The 18,050-nt window shown below is 39.9% G+C and overlaps 1 protein-coding gene across 4 annotated transcripts in view; it reads left to right on the forward strand.

The window, feature by feature from the left end:
- The window catches only part of ptpn4b (protein tyrosine phosphatase non-receptor type 4b), a 56,138-nt gene that overhangs the window by 15,087 nt on the left and 23,001 nt on the right, over window positions 1-18,050 (forward strand). For all 4 annotated transcript variants that reach the window (XM_072671058.1, XM_072671056.1, XM_072671057.1 and 1 more), the window contains exons 2-13: window positions 473-627; window positions 4,248-4,355; window positions 6,562-6,604; window positions 6,709-6,787; window positions 6,886-6,930; window positions 7,430-7,482; window positions 9,096-9,216; window positions 10,886-10,973; window positions 12,084-12,172; window positions 13,070-13,133; window positions 15,306-15,478; window positions 15,887-15,955. In XM_072671058.1, the coding sequence (XP_072527159.1) occupies window positions 490-627; window positions 4,248-4,355; window positions 6,562-6,604; window positions 6,709-6,787; window positions 6,886-6,930; window positions 7,430-7,482; window positions 9,096-9,216; window positions 10,886-10,973; window positions 12,084-12,172; window positions 13,070-13,133; window positions 15,306-15,478; window positions 15,887-15,955 (1,070 nt within the window). In that variant the 5' untranslated portion in view covers window positions 473-489. The remainder of the gene's footprint in view (window positions 1-472; window positions 628-4,247; window positions 4,356-6,561; window positions 6,605-6,708; window positions 6,788-6,885; window positions 6,931-7,429; window positions 7,483-9,095; window positions 9,217-10,885; window positions 10,974-12,083; window positions 12,173-13,069; window positions 13,134-15,305; window positions 15,479-15,886; window positions 15,956-18,050) is intronic.

The raw sequence follows: 18,050 nt of genomic DNA on the forward strand, positions 1-18,050 counted from the left end.
TGAGTATTTCTCCAACTGTTAATCTCCTGGGATTTCCAGCACAGCACTTTCTAGCGTTTACTCAGAATGGTGTATTAAAGAAAACGCATCCAGTGAGTGGCAGTTCTGCGGACAGAAGTGTCTTGTTAATAAAAGAGTTCTAGAGAGAATGGTCAGACTGGTTAGAGCTGACAGAAAGGCTACTGTAACTCAGATTACCACTCTGTACAATTGTGGTGATCAGAAAAGCACCTCAGAGGGCAGAACACGTCCAACCCTGAGTTTTGGTTGGGCCACAACAGCAGAAGTCCACATTCTGTCAGACAGCTGAGGCTGCAGTGGACACAGGCTCACTGTCAGTTTTCACTCTGTACATTAATGATGATAAGAAACATAGAACTATTAATTGAGGTTTATTTTTGTGAATTTTGCTTGTTAAATGTATTTACATTGCAATTTTGTAAATGTGTATGTGCTTGTGTGTGTGTGGCAGACGTTGTGGGGACAGTAATGACAGCACGCTTCCGGTTGCCTGCTGGCAGAAGCTCCGATGTGGGAGAGTCCGAAGTGGCCCGAGACAGACAGAACGCGCAGGTGGTGTGTAACGTTTTGCTGCTGGACAACACAGTGCAAGCCTTCAGAGTTAATGTAAGTACATACAGTACAGCTGCACGAATTTCAACAGATTTTAATCTGTCCAAGTTATCATTTATTATAATGATATGCTCGCCAGATTCTTGTCAATACATTGTCCTAAACTGCAGGCAGCACTGACCTGTCGGCACAAACAGCCTCAAACTCAGTGGCAGAACAAATCAAAAATGTAGCTGCGGAATTTCCCAATCTTGCATATTAATTCATAGGCTTGCAGCAGCTCACTTATCTTGCTTTTTTTTCATGTGGCATTGATCTAATCACTTGGTCACAGTTAATGTTCCCACACTCAAACAATACATTTATTTTAATGCCATTTGCAGAATTTCTTTTTTCTACATTGCTAAGATAAGATTTGAGGTTCTTCAGTGACGGTCACACCTAGTTTTGCTGGAGCTCCATTGGCTGCAGAGAATCATCAATAGCATTTCAACAGTTGGGAGTTTGGGACTATAATGTCTGCTCTTTATGTTGAAAAAGGTTCTGTGGCATAAAATGACCTCTGTTTTGTACCATTTCATGTGATCCTGCCTGGTAAAGGACTCAAGCCCTACCCTCAGAGCCTTAAGATTTTTTTTTACATTTTTTAGTTTTTACATGTGAAGGGCCCAGGACCTCATGAACATGGCTTGTGACTAACATTGTGTTAGCGAGGTGAGGTAGTCACTAATGCCGCAATGGCGATGCTAAATGAGGCTGACGGTTGCTGCGGTAGCGATGCTGGGCAAGGCTGCTGATTGATCCGGTAGTGTCGTTACTGGCATGAGACTGACAGTCACCCTGGAAGTGATGTCACCGGCGCGCTAGTAAGGCTGTACGAGGCCGCCGCTGTCATGAGGTAGCCTGTGCAGTACCACTTCCTCTTTTTAAAAATTTAAGCAAGGTCACCCAACTTCATCTTAACAACTTAAGATTAATAAGATCTCCTCTCGGAACACATACTTTGTAGTTGTAGTCCTCAGACTGTCAGTACAAGAAAATGTAACTCCGTCAGTCAGTAGGCGAAATTGTCTCCTCTATGTCGGACCTATGCGATCCGGCAGTAAGGTGGTAAACCGGGGTGTAGTGGTACAAAAAGGACGTGAGTAACCCCTACCATGTCCAGTCGTCCAACTGCGGAATACTAGACCACGTACATAAACCAAGCATATCTTTTCATTCCTTTAATAACTGTATTATCATTATTTCATGTGGGCTGCTCTGCAGTTTGGATTCCTGCATTGCACATGCTCATATTTTTGTTGCTTTAGTGTTACAGCCCATTAAACCTAGATTTTTATCTGAATGTCTAGTGGTTATATTTCACTGTTTTGCTTTGCCTATATATCCCCAACATCCCCCACTGTAATAACAGCTATTATTAGTTAGGATTTAGTATATGGGCGTTTCCTCATTTAGCCTCATCTAGTTTTCATTAAAAAGATTTTAACAGATGGTTTGCCATTTGCATCCAGGATTTGCTGGTCTTTTGTGGAATCAGTTTTTCCCATTTACCCAAGCCATAGCATAGTGACAATGCCACTGGCGGGAACACAACCACAAAGCGTGATAGATCAGCCCCCGCATTGCCAAAAAGTTCTTTTCATAAAAAGCAGTTCCCTTTTTTCTCCAACCCACATATTTCCGACCTTCTGGTGTCCAAAGAGTTCTGCTTTGACTTTATCAGTCCAGAAACGTATACTGATTGTAATTGGATTACAGAGTGTAAACGAAATGCAGGCAAGCGGAAATACTTCTGTTAGGAAAAACATTTTAATACGAGTAATTACTGTGGACTTTGGCATCTCCCTCGCTTGTGCTTTGATACCGGTAGGTGAGATCAGGCTTACAGAGTTTGTTCACTTTCAGTTTAAATAGTCGGTCACGTATTCCGATAGAGCCTTTATGGGAATGCGAGATCCATCTATTGTTCCACAGTGTTGTTGAGGGCCAGATTCCTGCACAGTTTTGTGCTCTACCAGGTCAAGCACATATGTTCTCTGCACTGGCTTCCTGTAGTTGCCTGTATCAGATTCAAAACCCTGATGTTGGCCTACAAGGCCAAGAATGGACCAGCCCCTCCATACTTGATGGCAATGGTCAAAAGCCAATCAGTACCAAGAATCCTTTAAGTATGGCTCGGCTTGACGCTTGACCCACCATCCCTTAAGATCCACGGAAAAAAGTGGTGAAACGAACGTCCACTGGGTGTCCGAACAGCAGAGTCGCTCGATGTCTTCAAACGCCGACTGAAATGCAGACGGAAAGTACTTGGGCAAAGGGTAGTGTCGAGTATTATGGTCTCCATGTTGACTTTTGTATTTAGTACTATCTAAGCTTAGCGGGATCTTTGGATCCTAGTCTATACAAACTAGCTAAGGGTATTTTCTGAGTAAACAGAAAAGCACTTTTGTCGGCAGGTGTAAACAGGCCCTAGATATCAAACTCTTGGCTTTTGTTACAGGGTTGCAGGTAAGGAATTTGTTCTTATGACGTTTATAAAGATTATGTTTGTGTAAGAAATGCTGCACAGTGGAACGGTTCACCACTCATCCTGACTTTAAACCTTCCTGCAAGATTTTAGCAGTCAAGTAGGGGGGTTGCCTTTCATACCAGCATATGAGCAGTTCTCTGTGAATAGACTAAATAGTAGTAATAATAGTATAACAAAAATAATGCAAATACTTAAATAATAACAGTGGGTTTTAATAATCAGTGGGATCAATCAAACAAGGTATTCAAAGCAAGAGTTGTAAAAAAGCTTCCTTAGCTGCTTCTTAAAATGCGCTACACATGCATCTAATGCTTGTCTAATGTCATTTTTAGTTTTTTGGTTAGTTTTTGGCTCAAATAACGAAAAAATCTTACATCTGCCTTACAGTTTCTTTTTTTTGTTGACTTTTGGTCCAACTAAGCATGCCTGTAGTGCTGGATTTATGATAATGTCTCATAGTAAATGATTTATAATGGTGCTAATCCATACAATGCTTTAAACTTTACCGATAGAAAAAAAACATCTATCCTAAAGGAGACTAGCAGCCTGTGTAGTGATACCAGAATTGATGTGAGGGGTTCCCTGTGTTCTTGGGTGAACTTTGTACGCATGATTTTTTCTCTGTAAAAGTGTTCCCTTTTGATTCGTGTGTGTTTCAATATGACTCACTCAGCTGCTGCCAGTGACAGTCATTACAGCTAAAGTGTACACATCGTGCACAACCTTTTGCACCCTGATAATTGTGTCAGAGTAGCAAATGGAGGAGGACTCATAATCCCCCCCTCTGTTGCGGTCAGTGAGCCAAAGTCCACACATTTGCATACATTTAAATAAATTAGTATACATTAGTATGCATTGTGGTGTTCGGTACACCCCCCTACCCCGCCACCCAACTCACCCCTGGGGTACTGCATCATTACAGCATAAACTGTCAGTAGATACAACTGACTGAAAAAACGCACTCTGTTTCTCTGTCTCTCTGTCTTTGTCTCTGTCTCTCTGTCCTCCTCTTCTGTTTTACTCTGCTCTATGTCTTTCTCCTTCCTACTCTCTCATTTTACTGTCTCTCTCTTTCTTTCTTCTCGCCCCTACCTTCACAATAATTTTCCTTCTGTCTTTCTCTCTCTCACTCTCTCTCTAGAAGCAGGATCAGGGTCAGATCTTGCTGGACATAGTCTTTGAACATCTGCAGCTGACAGAGCGAGACTATTTTGGACTTCAACTCACTGACGAGTCCTCGGACAATCAGGTACGACTGCTTGGCTACCCTGTCAGTGTCATAACACACACACACAGATATAAGGGAGCTGGGCAAGCTGAAGATTTTACCATGGCCCTCACAGTCATATGACCTAATCATGCTTGAGAATATGTGGATAGACCTAAAAAGAGCAGTGCAACAAGACTGCTAAAGAATCTCACAGAACTAGAAGCCTTTTGCAAGAAAGAGCAGGCAAAAATGCCCGAGACAAGAACTGAAAGATCCTTAGCTGACTACAAAAAGCATTTATACCAAATAAACAGGTCATCTTTTATTCACTTAACTATTCATTGTAACAGATATTTAGACCAGGGGCGCCCAGAATGGTGCAGGCTACTGTACAGTCATACCGTAGAAAATGTACAGGCAGGCAACTTAAAATGATACAATAACTGATAACTAACTGAGTGAACTCACAAGTTCTCAAATGAGAAGGAGCTTGGGATGGTCAAAACCCCAATCCCAAGCTCATTTACTATGTTTACTATGTTTTTGAGGCTCAATTAAGTATGTATTGTTGACCAAACTGAGAGGCAGAGCTAAAAAATATGAGTTATGAGAACTTTTGAATAAGCAAATTTGAGTTAACTCAAAAAAAACACTGTAATCAGTTACTGGGTCAAGTATGTTTTGGCAACAAGTTATGACTTCATATTAGATATTCATAATAGATGAGAATGGTTATGGATTCATAGATGAGAAGAGGTGGCACAGTGCAGTGAATGCCTCGTTCCGAAAATGTGTCGCAAAGCAGATGTTAACGTTTAGAAAAAGGAGTGATTGCATTCGGCGTGCCAAAGACCATAGTGTGGAGGAAGTAGCTGAATTTTCAGGTGTATGGAAGCACACTGTCATACAGGTCTACTAGCAGTGGCAAAATACCCAGTCTACGGGAAATTCTCCTCAGAATTGTGCCTGAAAGATGAAACTGATGGACGGCGTGTGAATGAAAAGTGCTTCGCTTCCGGGCAAGAATTACTTCTAGTCAATGCATGTTCTTCACCATTTCTAAAAGAACACTCTGCCATGAGTATGTGGAGCTGCGTGGTACGCAAGAGACCTTTGCTCACTTTGGCTCAAAAATGAGGAAAATTAAGAGAATTTCCTGTAGGCTGGGACTTTTGCCACTGCTGGTAGACCCTTATTACCGCTCACTTCCATACACCTACAGATTCAGCTGCATCATTTACACTACTTCTCAGTCTGTAAATCCTGTAGCACACCCCACAGTTACTTACAGCCTGATCATCCTTGTGAAGCCATCCAGCTTTCTTCTTAAGAAAATGCATACAAATGAGAAGATGCTCCCAGTACACATTTTCATAGTGAAATATTCAGAATCCCCTCAGAACACACAAACCTAGATGAATTAAGTTACAAATGGATGGATGAATCCATGCATACACGCGCACACAGACACCCACATATTGCACTGGTAGGGAGGTTACACTGGACAGACCATAGAGTTGAGTCTCAGGTCATTCCACACTCCGGTGGTTTGTAACCGAGCCTAAAGAGTGACTGTGTCTAGGTGTCACAGCACGGCGGAGAGGAAAGAGGGCCAAATACATTATTCATCCATTCTGATGAATATGTTATTTAGAAGTGATAAATGTTTTACTGTATATTTCACAGACTAGTTCCCTGAACGGAAATGCAATGGACACCAACACTTATTTCAACTGATTTTTAATATTTAGGGTGCACAGATATGGAAATTGTGGTCCACTGCTGATATGTGATATTTTTTGAATATCTGGAAATACAGAGTGGTAGAAATGGGGACTATATATATCTGGAATAGGTCTATGAGAAATTTTATAAATTGGGACTATATCTATCTGGAATAGGTTTATGAGAAATATAACATTTCATCGATGTCAAGCAAAAACATTGTATCTCCCAATATAAAAAATGTTTAAAAAATTCTTAACCTTAATGGAATATTTTGGTCATTTTTGAGCATTTCAATTGGTTCATTCATTATGAAATTATGTAAATAACAGAAAACGACACAAATCAAGAGACACAAATGTTTTTTGCATTACAGCTCAGATTTTTAGGGTCACTGAAAAAAATAGCTGAGAGCAAAAAAATACATAATCCAGTATTGACAATTAAAAGTATCGTCATCGTCCAGTTTTTTCACATCATTGACATCATCTGCTCTTTTTTTTTTTCATTCTTTATATAGAGGTGGCTGGATCCAAACAAACCTATAAGAAAACAACTGAAAAGTATGAGAAATTCTTCTTTTCCTTTATCCTACCTCAGAATATTGATGGTTGTGTAATTCAAGTTTGCTTTTGATTAAACTGACTGAATTTCACTGCGTTTTTAGGGGTGGCTCCAAATAATTTGAGCTTTAGAGTGAAGTTTTTTGTAAGTGATCCAAGCAAACTGCAAGAGGAGTACACAAGGTGTGTAAATGATATTACCATGTTTCTTACTTATGCTGTTTAAATGGCAAATACTGGACTACATTTTGGACTAAGCTTTTATTGTGCTCGTTTTTCAGGTACCTGTACTTTTTGCAACTGAAACAGGACATCTTGAGTGGGAGGTAAATATTGCGAAGTGATTATGTTAAGACTATATACTATATATCTAAGGGGAAAATAAGGGGGGTATATGTTATGCTGGGGGTACTTTATGAGGCCCACCTACTTTTGAGGTCCACTTTATACAGTTCTGTACAAAAGGTTGGCAAGTAAAAATAAGTTAACAATGTCTCTCCATTAAAACAAACTGAAATATGCCATTGTCTGCACTTTTTATAATAATGAGATATTGGGGAAAAAATAAAGCAAAGGATATAAAATGTGCCTTAACGTATATACATGTGTTTCATTCTTTAACTGGAACAAGTTGAAGCTAAATGGTAATGGTTGATGTTTCTAATAAAGTGGCCAGTGGCCATGTGATGTGTTATACAGCACTGACTAAAGGAGAACTGTTGATGGGCCAATCTATTATCATGTTTAGGTTAAAGATATGTTTTCAGTTGTGTTTTGTGAATATAGTGTGGTGTGTGCCATCCCTCTGGATTTCTGTTTCCACAGGTTACCCTGTGCACAGAATGCAGCAGCTCTTTTGGCCTCTTATGCCATTCAGGGTAAGATTTAGCATCATCTGAAGTCATGCTCTAGAATAATGGGGGATGTTAAACTTTTAAACAATTCACCCATGTTTCACGAGGACTGCTTTTTACCCTCTGCCAGCACTTAGCTTTTTTACACTGGGGTAATAAAGGCTTTTAAAATGAATATGATGACCCTATTAAATATGTGTCTTTTTCTATTTTCTCTCAGAGCTATCACAGGAAATGACTGTGGTGCTGTTTTGATTGGTCTGATCTGGGCTGTAGATATTTGAACAAATTCAATGAAAACAAATGAAATGGCTTGTTGCTAATGCGTGTAAATTTCTCATTTTTTGTTAATTCCATTTAAACAGCATGTTTATTTGGCTTTACTTACTGTAATCTCCCACTCTATCTCTCTCTTTCACTCTCACAGTCTTTTATAATCAATCTGGCCTAAAACCTTTTGTCTCTAGATTAACCCCAATTCTGGAGCTGGGGTTTAGCTGATGTTTGTTATGAGGGTTTCAGGGTCACGCACATGAGGGAAGGGGCTTTAATTCGGCTTAAGAAAGATCAGATTGACTCTTCACAAACAAAATCTCCATTGACAGCAGGGCTGCACAATATATCATTTGTTAACAATAGCTCCCGTAATGGTAGTATTAGTGTTGGCAGTACTGGCGGTGCAAAATGCTGTAGTATGCAAATGAGCCCCTAAACAGGCACTAAATGTTTTATTATGTGTTAAAGATGCTGTTAGATGACCAGCATGAGTTGGGTGAATACTATATAAGCTATGTTGTAATCACTTCAGTTAGGGCTGTCATGATACACAGAGACTTACGCCCACATTCACCATTTGTGAATTGCAGTGAACACACACACACTAGTGAGCAAACACACAAAGTGGACAATGAGCACACATGCCCGGAGTAGTGGGCATCCATCACTGCGGTGTCTGTGGAGCAGAGAGGGTTAAGGGCCTTGCTCAGTGGCCCAACAGTGGCAGCTTGCCACAACCCTGTCATCAGTAGCCAAGTGCTACCGCTGAGCCAACACTGCCCCAATATACTGATAACACATTATGATTCTGATGCCAAACAATATTATAAAAAAAAATTAAGCAGTTATCACTGTCTGAATACCTGGACACAGACAAATATTAATATTTTTACAACTTAACTAACTAGTAACATATATTTTAAAAAAAAGTACAAGTATTAATAGGGATATTGAATTGCAGTATTGTAAAAATATGTATTTATGTACTGTTCATTTCTAAACTGAACAGCCATGCTGCGTGCTACATATTAATCTTGCATTTAAATGGAATTTAAATATGGACTGTGATGTCACTCATCTGTGTTTCCATTTATTATATGATTTTGCGTCACACCCCAGAAACAGAGTGCAAATTTGAAGGATCCTACTAGAAAATTCAAGGAACCGGTCTGCATGACAGTTCAAAAGTGATGTGTAGGAGTCTCAACATCTGGCTCTGGCTTTTGGCACGGTGTTGCATTTTTTTCCAGACCATGAACAAATTGGAAGAATCCCTGTGCGAAGGGCAAAGGAGCTTTTGTGTCCTCTGCGGTGTTCTCACACACACAACACTTGCTTACACTGTGTGCTTTGTGTTCCAGCTGAGTTGGGGGACTACAGCCAGTCGGAGCACTTGCCTGGCTACCTTTCAGAGTTCAGCTTCATTCCTAACCCTCCAGAGGACTTTGAGAAGGAGGTGGCCAAACTGCATCAGCAGCACAAGTAAGCAAACACTTTTTCTCTTTCCAGTACCAACACTTAAGGGTGGCAATCTCTAGGCACCTCACAATTCGAGGCAGTCACGAATGGAAGCAGGTCTGCTGTGATAGTTATTAATTAACTTCGCCCTTTCCGAGTTGGATGGACGCTTTGACATCGATTGTAGTTGCTGCCAAAAAAGAATTTAATTCATCAGACTTTATACCATAAAATAAGAATGAATACCTTAACCTAAAAATGTATAGCATCAGACTAAGAATTAATAGCATAGAATAAGAAGAAATACCACAAAGTAAGAATTTCTAGCATCAGACTAAGAATTAATAAGAATTAATAAATGGAAACACAGATGAGTGACATCACAGTTCATATTTAAAAAAAACCCAGAAATACCTTGAACTAAGAATTTATATTAGAAAATAAGTCATTAACAAAATAATATTAAAAATATTATTTAAATGAAGGTGTTAACCAAAATACTTTCAAATTAAAGTCTTACCTTTGTCTCCCTTTATTTTTTTTTGCTGATCCACAAAGTGTAAAAAATAAAATAAAAAAATAATACCTTAAACTAAGAATTTATAACATTTGACTAAAAAGTAATACCTTAAACTAAGATGAATACCTTACAGAAGGAATTTATACCTTTAGACAGAAAATGGAATAAGATGGTGAGACAGCAAAATTGCATTTCTTCACTGAATATGTATAAGAAAATACGTTGAGGTTTTATTCCTTAAAATAACTTTTTGTGTTTTATTAATGACATAAAGCCACAGGTTTCATGAAAATATGGTAGTTTGCGGTCTACTTCTCTAAACCCCACTTATGTATGTATGTGTCCCATGCAGCGCAATGCAGGCGTCATCATCACGGGCGGGATCGTTGATTGACTGATTTGCATATTGTGATGTGACTCCGTACTCCAGTATTGACTTGACATTCACTCCTTAAGCAGAGTTGTTCAAATCTGAACACAAATGTGGTTGTTTATTTGTTTCAATTTTCATTTAAAAACAGACATTTAATATGCCATAAAACAATAACTTTATAAACTAGCACACATTCTCTTACATAATAAAATCACATAAAAATACAGTCAATGGTCTGTCGCAGCACAAGAGTTAAACTTTCATAACAGTCACAACAAAAACAACTGAATGTAAAACTTTACAAACCAACAGAAATATCAAGATAGATAAAAATCAAGTCTGTGTAAAATTCAGCCATTTAAAAAAATATATAATTCTAATATAAAAATTAGCTAGCTACTCGTTATTCTTATGTTAATATTGGTGCTGTTATCACATGACCTACTTTAGTTCGCTTTATGTTGTGCTCCAAGCAATTCTACGCTCTTCTGGGGTGGATTTGTTACAGAGTCGGATCGTTTTGTTTTTTTTTCTTCCAATATCCGATCCAGCATTTTCTGCTGGTATTCTGGATATCAGGTTGGAAAGTGCAGATCTATAGTGGTGCACAAGAGAGCATGATTAGACTAAGGGGCAAAATAAGGGATGCAGTTGAATATAAACACACACACACACATACACACATGCAAGAACAAGGCAGCTCATTGTTCCCAGTTCTCAGAGATTGAGTCTCCTTACAGACTACTGCACAAATGATCTCTCTCACTCTCTCTCTCTCTCTCTCTCTCTCTCTTTCTCAGTGGACTCTCTCCAGCTCAGTCGGAGTTTAACTACTTGAATGCTGCCAGTTCGTTAGAGTTGTATGGAGTGGAACTGCACTATGCTCGGGTGAGTAACTAACTCCCCCCTATCCCACCCCTCCCCCCTTCTCTAACTCTCTTTTCATTTCTACCCTTTTATTGAGGCCAACAGTTCAATATTTGATCCTGGACCGCAGCGTTTCTTTCACGACTTGCCCAAGCAAATATGCAGCCGTCTTTGTAAACAGATCAAACCAAAGTATTAAATAAACTAAAGGTAAATGCAACATTATTCAGCAGTACTTCTCCACTATGTTAAGAAATCTGATTTACCAAACATCCAATACATTAAACACTTAATAAAATAAATATATATATATATATAGACAAAGGCCAAAGGCCAAAATAACAGATGGGAAATGAATGATTTGGGATACTGATGATTTCCCAATTGGAATTCACCAAAATACAAGTCAACAGTGGTGCCCAACCTGGATTTAAAAAACTAGCAGGTAAACGTGTTGAGAACAACAAGAACAGCACTGACCTGGTTCCTAATATAAGTCCAAGTCCAAATGAGGCTTTTTAGGCGGCATATATAAGAAGAATCGCCGTAGAATATTCCACTTGCATAAGGAAGGGAACAGTTGAAGGAAATAAGTGAGAGACGACTGTGAGAAAGCAACCTGCGCCTGGAAGGATGATGAGGTTATCAAGAAGCCCTTCTTGGGAAAAATAAAAATGACATAAAAAACAACACAAACTCCTGAAGCTGCTGGTTTTATCAGAACAATGAACTGCCCACTTCAGAGTCCAAGCCTCAACATCACTGAATGTGTTAGGGAATCTCCTGCTGATTTCTGCAGAAAAGCTGATGTAATGAGGGTAAAGCATGGAAAACAAAACACTCAAACATCTTATATTAATTATAGTTGCAGAGACGCCTGTGTAACTTTCTGTTAAATGTATGTTGAGTTATTTAATGGCTATTTTGACTGGGGATGAGGTAAATGAAGGGTGGTCGCTAACTTCTGCACAGTGCAGTGTGTAATTATAAATGTAGTTGATGTGTGTCCATTTTTTACAATACACTAGTTGAACGTAGCTACTTTTTACATTAATTGAAGTCATTATTACAAAAGGAACCCAGTGTACACTTTTTCATGCTGTACTGTTATGCTGTAATTGTCTGTCACAGGACCAGACCACTGCAGAGGTCTACATTGGAGTAATGTCTGCTGGAATCGCCATTTATAAGAACAGGGTACGGGTCAGCCACTTTCCATGGTAAGTGGTCTCACAATTTAATTTACACACTCTTGTTTTTAGACGCATTGGTGAATAAGAATAAGAGTCAGTTTCAGTTGTATTTTTGAGTTTGGGAAAATTTGACAGTTGAGAACTGACAGATCAGATTTTTCCGTAAAGCACTGCCTAGTTAATTGTCTGATGGTGGTTATTTTTATCGTAATTTTTAGTTAATTCAGGTTTTTAAAAATACTTCTAACTATATAAGCCTTATTCCTGTTATCAGGCCATAGCCATCCGTGCCCAGGAGTTCAGGAGAGCACAATTGGCCTTGTTGTCTACCCCCATCACTCAGCATAATCCTAGCCAGCATGGTCGTCTGTTAGCTGACATAACAGAATTGGTGGTTAGTGCCATCCAGTTATGCCAGGTTCACACTACACGACTTTCAGAGTCGTCAGATCATTGTACTCTTCACACCATACTGCTTTTCAAAAACATGTTTCAGCAAGAAAACACACGTGAGAACTGCAGAGATATGCCAGTAAAAAAACAAGTGATACAAGTTGTTTGTTGTGCAGAGTAAACGCAGTTTTCCCTACTACCTCAGACTTTTGTCAGCGATCTCCAAAAACAGCCGGTGACTCGAAAATCGGGGCTAAAATCATGTAGTGTGAACCTGCCATAAGCGGCAATTGGAGAAGATGCAGTGGCATCTTTCATTTCATTTCAATTGAAGCACATTCTAGCCCTCTCCCGCATCACCCTCTCAGTCGGGTAGCATCACGTGATGGGGTAGTCCTATCTAAAAAAAACAACAACATGACATGACAACATGAGTTCTTTGCATTTATCATTGACAAAACATTGAGCTGAGCGTGTGACCTTTTTCTGCTTGTTCTCTTCTCTCTTTTCTCTTCCTTTCTCATTTCTCAGGGTGAAAATTGTAAAAATCTCCTTTAAATCGAAACAGTTTTTTATTCAGCTCCGAAAAGAATCGGTAAGCATTCGACTGTGTGTGGATTTTATCCCGTGCTTTCTGTGCTAGATATTAACAGTTGTTCTGTTTGTTCTGAAATTAAAATCTAACTTGGCAATTTTTTACAGTAAAGATTTGATCTTGCAACTAGGGGTGCCAGCAGTCTTGGTCAGACATGCAAGGGAGGGCACGAAACCCACTCAAGCCAACTCAATAATGCAAAGCGTCTTGAGTGTTTATGACATGACATTTCATAATTGATAGAAGCTTTTGCATGTATGAATATTCGTTTCTTCGGCTGGTGGAAGTAGTGGAATGATCACCTCAAGCCTCTTTAATACGTAGATCACTTTGGCAGTGAATGCGTACGCTCATATCTATTCATCACACATATACTATGTTAGCTGTATGGCTGAGAGAAATGCTGATGGTGAGCCTGGCACAGTAGGTGGACTGTGACTGTACTGTACCTCCCGGCGGCAAAGCATGACTACCTAGTTCACGGCCAAGTAAGCTCATTCCCCATGTGCATTTAAGAGAGCCACAGGGTGGCTCCCCAAAAAACATAAGCCTACCATAGGTGCGAGTTTAGCGGTTTAGAGGTTGATTAAACGTGGGCGCAGGCCAGCCCGGATGAACCAGTCTACTTCATGTGCCTGAAAACAGTTGAAACACTTCTAAGACTGTTCATTCGACTCTGTGCTCTCAGATATGAGGCCTCTGAACATGTGCGATTTGAGCCTCAGTTAGCTGGAACACGGTCTGTGCTGTGGTGCTTAGCTATTAGTCTAAACACTGCAGAGCTGGTCTCTCATTTTCCTTTCCTGTTACTCTCAACAGCAGTCGCTCGACTTCACTCTCTCAGACGCAAGCTTTTATCATCCGCATTTGTGTTGGTAGCTCAGCAGTTAGCACTAGTCAATACATGGTGTAGCTAAGCTAAGACTATCTTAGTAAGTGGGCAACAGAACAACAGAACACTTTCTGGGCTTTTAACACCAGTCACTTATTATCTTCTAAGCGTTTAAAAGTGGGCTTTCAGTCAGCCGGACGTCTGGGATACTGCCCAGCCCTGGCCATTATCTTACTTTCAACACATTGGATAAAAATACAAATACTATAAAGTTATTCAATAAAATACAAATAATGCACCTCATTGGTATACGTAGAACAGATTGTCATGCATTATGTCTTCATGATTCACCCTGTCAACAAAGGAAAGGAAAATATCACAATTTGCATTATGTTTCACAGTGTTACATTTTTGCCGTATTGCCCACTCCTACTCTGCACCACTAGTGACTGATAATTTTCCAGTAATTTAGGTCAGTGATTTTGCTGAAACCTGCCTATGTTGTTGTGTTCATGGTTAGGAAAACAGTGCCTCATTGCCCGAAGCATGTCAGCACGTCTGCTGCCGAGGCTCTGCGAGCATATCGTGCCACGGTGTGGTTTAAAGGCGATTTATTGATGAAGATTTGCTAATGAAGCCCAGCTTATCCCCTGCTTAGCTTGCTTGTCATGACCACTAGTCTATAGAGTGGTAAAGTGATAATCCTGCAGTGCTAGTGAGATAATGGAGCTGCAGTGGTGCATGCTGAAGATTACTGCTGATCTCAGCAAGGGAATGCTTACGGTAGGTTAGTGTATCTCCCCAGGAATACCTCAGCAAGTATCTTATCCATTTTGGTTCACGAGTACCAAATGAAGGAGTAGCAGTGTTGATATAACAACACATTTAAATTGCACCATTACTGGCTAGGGTGTAATTAGCATCATGATTCAAATGACCTGATTACACTATATGTCCAAATGTTTGTGGACACCCCTTCTAATAAATGGATTCAGCTACTGTACACAGATTTACAGCTTGACTAGTCCCTGTAGAGATGTATTGCCAATAGAATAGGATGGTAAGATGCAACAGGACATCAGTCGCACACATTAACCTAAAGCCTGTCAGGAGAAAAGAGTCAAACTCACCAGTTGCTAAGGGCTTTCTTGAGTGTTAGACATGCATGAGGAAGGGGTGACATTGATAGAAAATAATTATTAAAGCCTTGATGGATATCACTGCTGTCAGAACAGCAGTTGTATGAATATGGACCAATAGAAACTCCATCTGAATGGTTTAAAGGAGAAACTGCAGTCTTCATATTTTTTGTAATATTTCTTCCCTTGTCTGTCTCTCAGAGCAAGAGCAGGGAGTCTCTTTTGGGCTTCAGTATGATGAATTACAGAGCGTGTAAGAACGTGTGGAAAGCCTGCGTGGAGCATCACACTTTCTTCAGACTGGAGCGGCCTGCGCCACAGCAAAAAAGCTTCTTTGCACACTACTTTACCCTTGGCTCCAAGTTCCGCTACTGGTGAGTACTCTGTACCTTGTGTGGCTGTACTCTTAAGTATAGAGGTTGGCAATTCTTACACATTTTGGGATTCCCCCTCCCCTTTAGACATCTGATTCAACTTTCTGGGAATTTTATGAGTCAAACCAGGTGTGTTGGGTGCCTTTCCGTGCCCCTGGACTGTGACAGAATTTTGTTCTTGGCTATATCCTTAGGTGCTCATTCATTTGAATTGTTGGGACCAAGGGGAAAAGCACAAATGGATGACTGTGTAGTCTTAACACTGCATATTGTTGATTAGTTGATGCTACCTGTTTTATAAAGTTATTCAAGTATAGCATTTTATAGACCAATGGAATGTATACCTATGCATGTCAGCAATGTTGAAATATGAAGTGAACGATCTGAATGAATGTTTTTTATTCTCAGTGGAAGAACGGAGGCACAGTCTGTCCAGTATGGAAAAGAAAGAGGGGTCAAGGACAGAGTGTTCGCCAGGTAACAGCATTTTGTAGTCATTTTAGTCATTGTAAAGCTTTATGGAAGCCTTATGATCTTACTTTCTGGAAGTCCCCATGGTATGGTACCACAGCTTGGAGCAGCCCATTAGCTAATATGTAAACATTTGTGATTACAGCTTTGAAATGTTCTTCCTCAGGGTACTGACGAATAGTTTTCTGTTTAGATGAGTTGTGTGTGTTCAGAAGGTAAATTCCTTTAGCTTTGTGATGAACAGAGTTACTATTTAACAATAATCACTACTCTTCAGAGCTAAATAACCCAATTAAAGGTGATTCAACATTGGCAGTCAACATGTCAGGAGTCCAAGCAAGCACAACTACCCTCAATCTGTGTGAGGCTAGCGGAAATTTGTGGGCATTTGTTGCTCACTAACAGAACGCAACAGAGAGAAAACACATGCTAAACTTCACCATCCCAGCACTGGAGACTAGGAGGTAACACATGTCAGTATCAATACCCCCTCCCAATTCTTGGAAAACAGAGTAAAAACATTTCCTTTTTAGCATAGGCGCTTTTATTTAGAGTGACCCACATTTCAATCATGTTTCACAGGTGAATGTCGCATTAGGAGTCTTGTCTGGTACACTGGTATAGTGAGAGAGAACTCACCCGTAGTCATCTATGGGAAGAGCAGTGTTGTCACGCAACACGCCAAGTGTGTTTCCGACAAATCACGCTAAAGCTGATATTTAAACTAGATTTAAGAGGATTTTACATACAATGTTTTACTTGCTAAGGGTCATTACATAATGAAATAATGAAGAGGACACATCTGCATGAATGGATATTGGTATATGCCAGCTAAAAATGCTGGATTGGATATCAGAAGGAAAAAAGAGTGAATTTGAATAGCTCATTGAACAAGTCTTTCCTAAAACAGGACACACTCACTCTGTGTGATGTGATGTTATCTGGGTGTTTCCCCCTGTTGGGTAGCAGAGCTTTGGAGGTGATTGTACATGATATCCTACTTTTAGATGCTCATCTTAAGTGAAGTGCTTCAGTCGAAAATAGCTTCTTGTGAAGCTTAGCAGAAATATGCTAAGTATAATGCCAGATCTGTTTTGTTGATACTCAAGGTACATGGTAACAGTAAATGAAAAAAAATGGTATTGTGCCAAACCTAAGAATATAGTTGGACCCAAATGTAACTGATGAGCCAATATGGAGGCTGGAGCTATGAGACAAGCAGTAAAGGACTGAGCAACAGAAGCTTATGGAACCTCACTATTTAGCACTGTGCAAACACTTGCCCCAAACGATGTTGTGTTATTAACCTCACATAGACTTGTTTAAGTGGTTTCTGACACTGTTAGCACCTCCTGCCTAATATGGATGGGGTCCCAAGACGTGCAGGCCCAGACGTTAGTATGGTCTGAGGTGGGACCTCCATGGATTGCATTATTGACCCCTTTCACCAGCTCATCTGCTGTCTTTTCTTAGAGCACTTTGGTAGGTATTGTCACTTAGATTCCAGAAAACCCCCAGCTTAATGTTTTGGAGATGTTCTGACCCAGTCGTCTAGTGGCTTAGACCCTTATGCTTAGCCATTTGTCCTGCTTTTAACACATCACCCTTAAGAACTGACTGCTCACTTGCTGCCTAATATGTAAATCCCACCCCTAGACAGATGCAACTGTAGATGAAGATAATCAATGCTTTTCACTTCACCTGTCAGTGTGGTGCTGATGGCTGATCAGTGTGTATCACATAGCTAAAACAGTAGCCTACAGTAGCTCCAGTGCAAGAAGTAAAGTTTAGAAACACTCCACATTTGGAGAAAATATGTTAATTAGATATTTTTACCTTACTGTTTTTAAGAGTGTGTGAGGATGGAATTTGCAATGCATTGATATTTACAGTAAATCACAGTTACTCATACCAGCAATTAGAGTGGAGAGGCAAAATAAGATGGCTAAAATGTTCTTGCATGTGGGTGAGAGGTGTGTTCACTCCTTCGAGCTGTTTTCCACGCATGTGTGTGGTTGTATATTCTGAGAAAGATACGCCTAAACACAGGAAGTTTCAGCTGGGCTGTAGTGTATGTGTGTGTGTATGTATGTGTGCGTTT

Source organism: Salminus brasiliensis, chromosome 25 (genome assembly GCF_030463535.1).
Source record: "Salminus brasiliensis chromosome 25, fSalBra1.hap2, whole genome shotgun sequence".
NCBI lineage: Eukaryota > Metazoa > Chordata > Actinopteri > Characiformes > Bryconidae > Salminus > Salminus brasiliensis.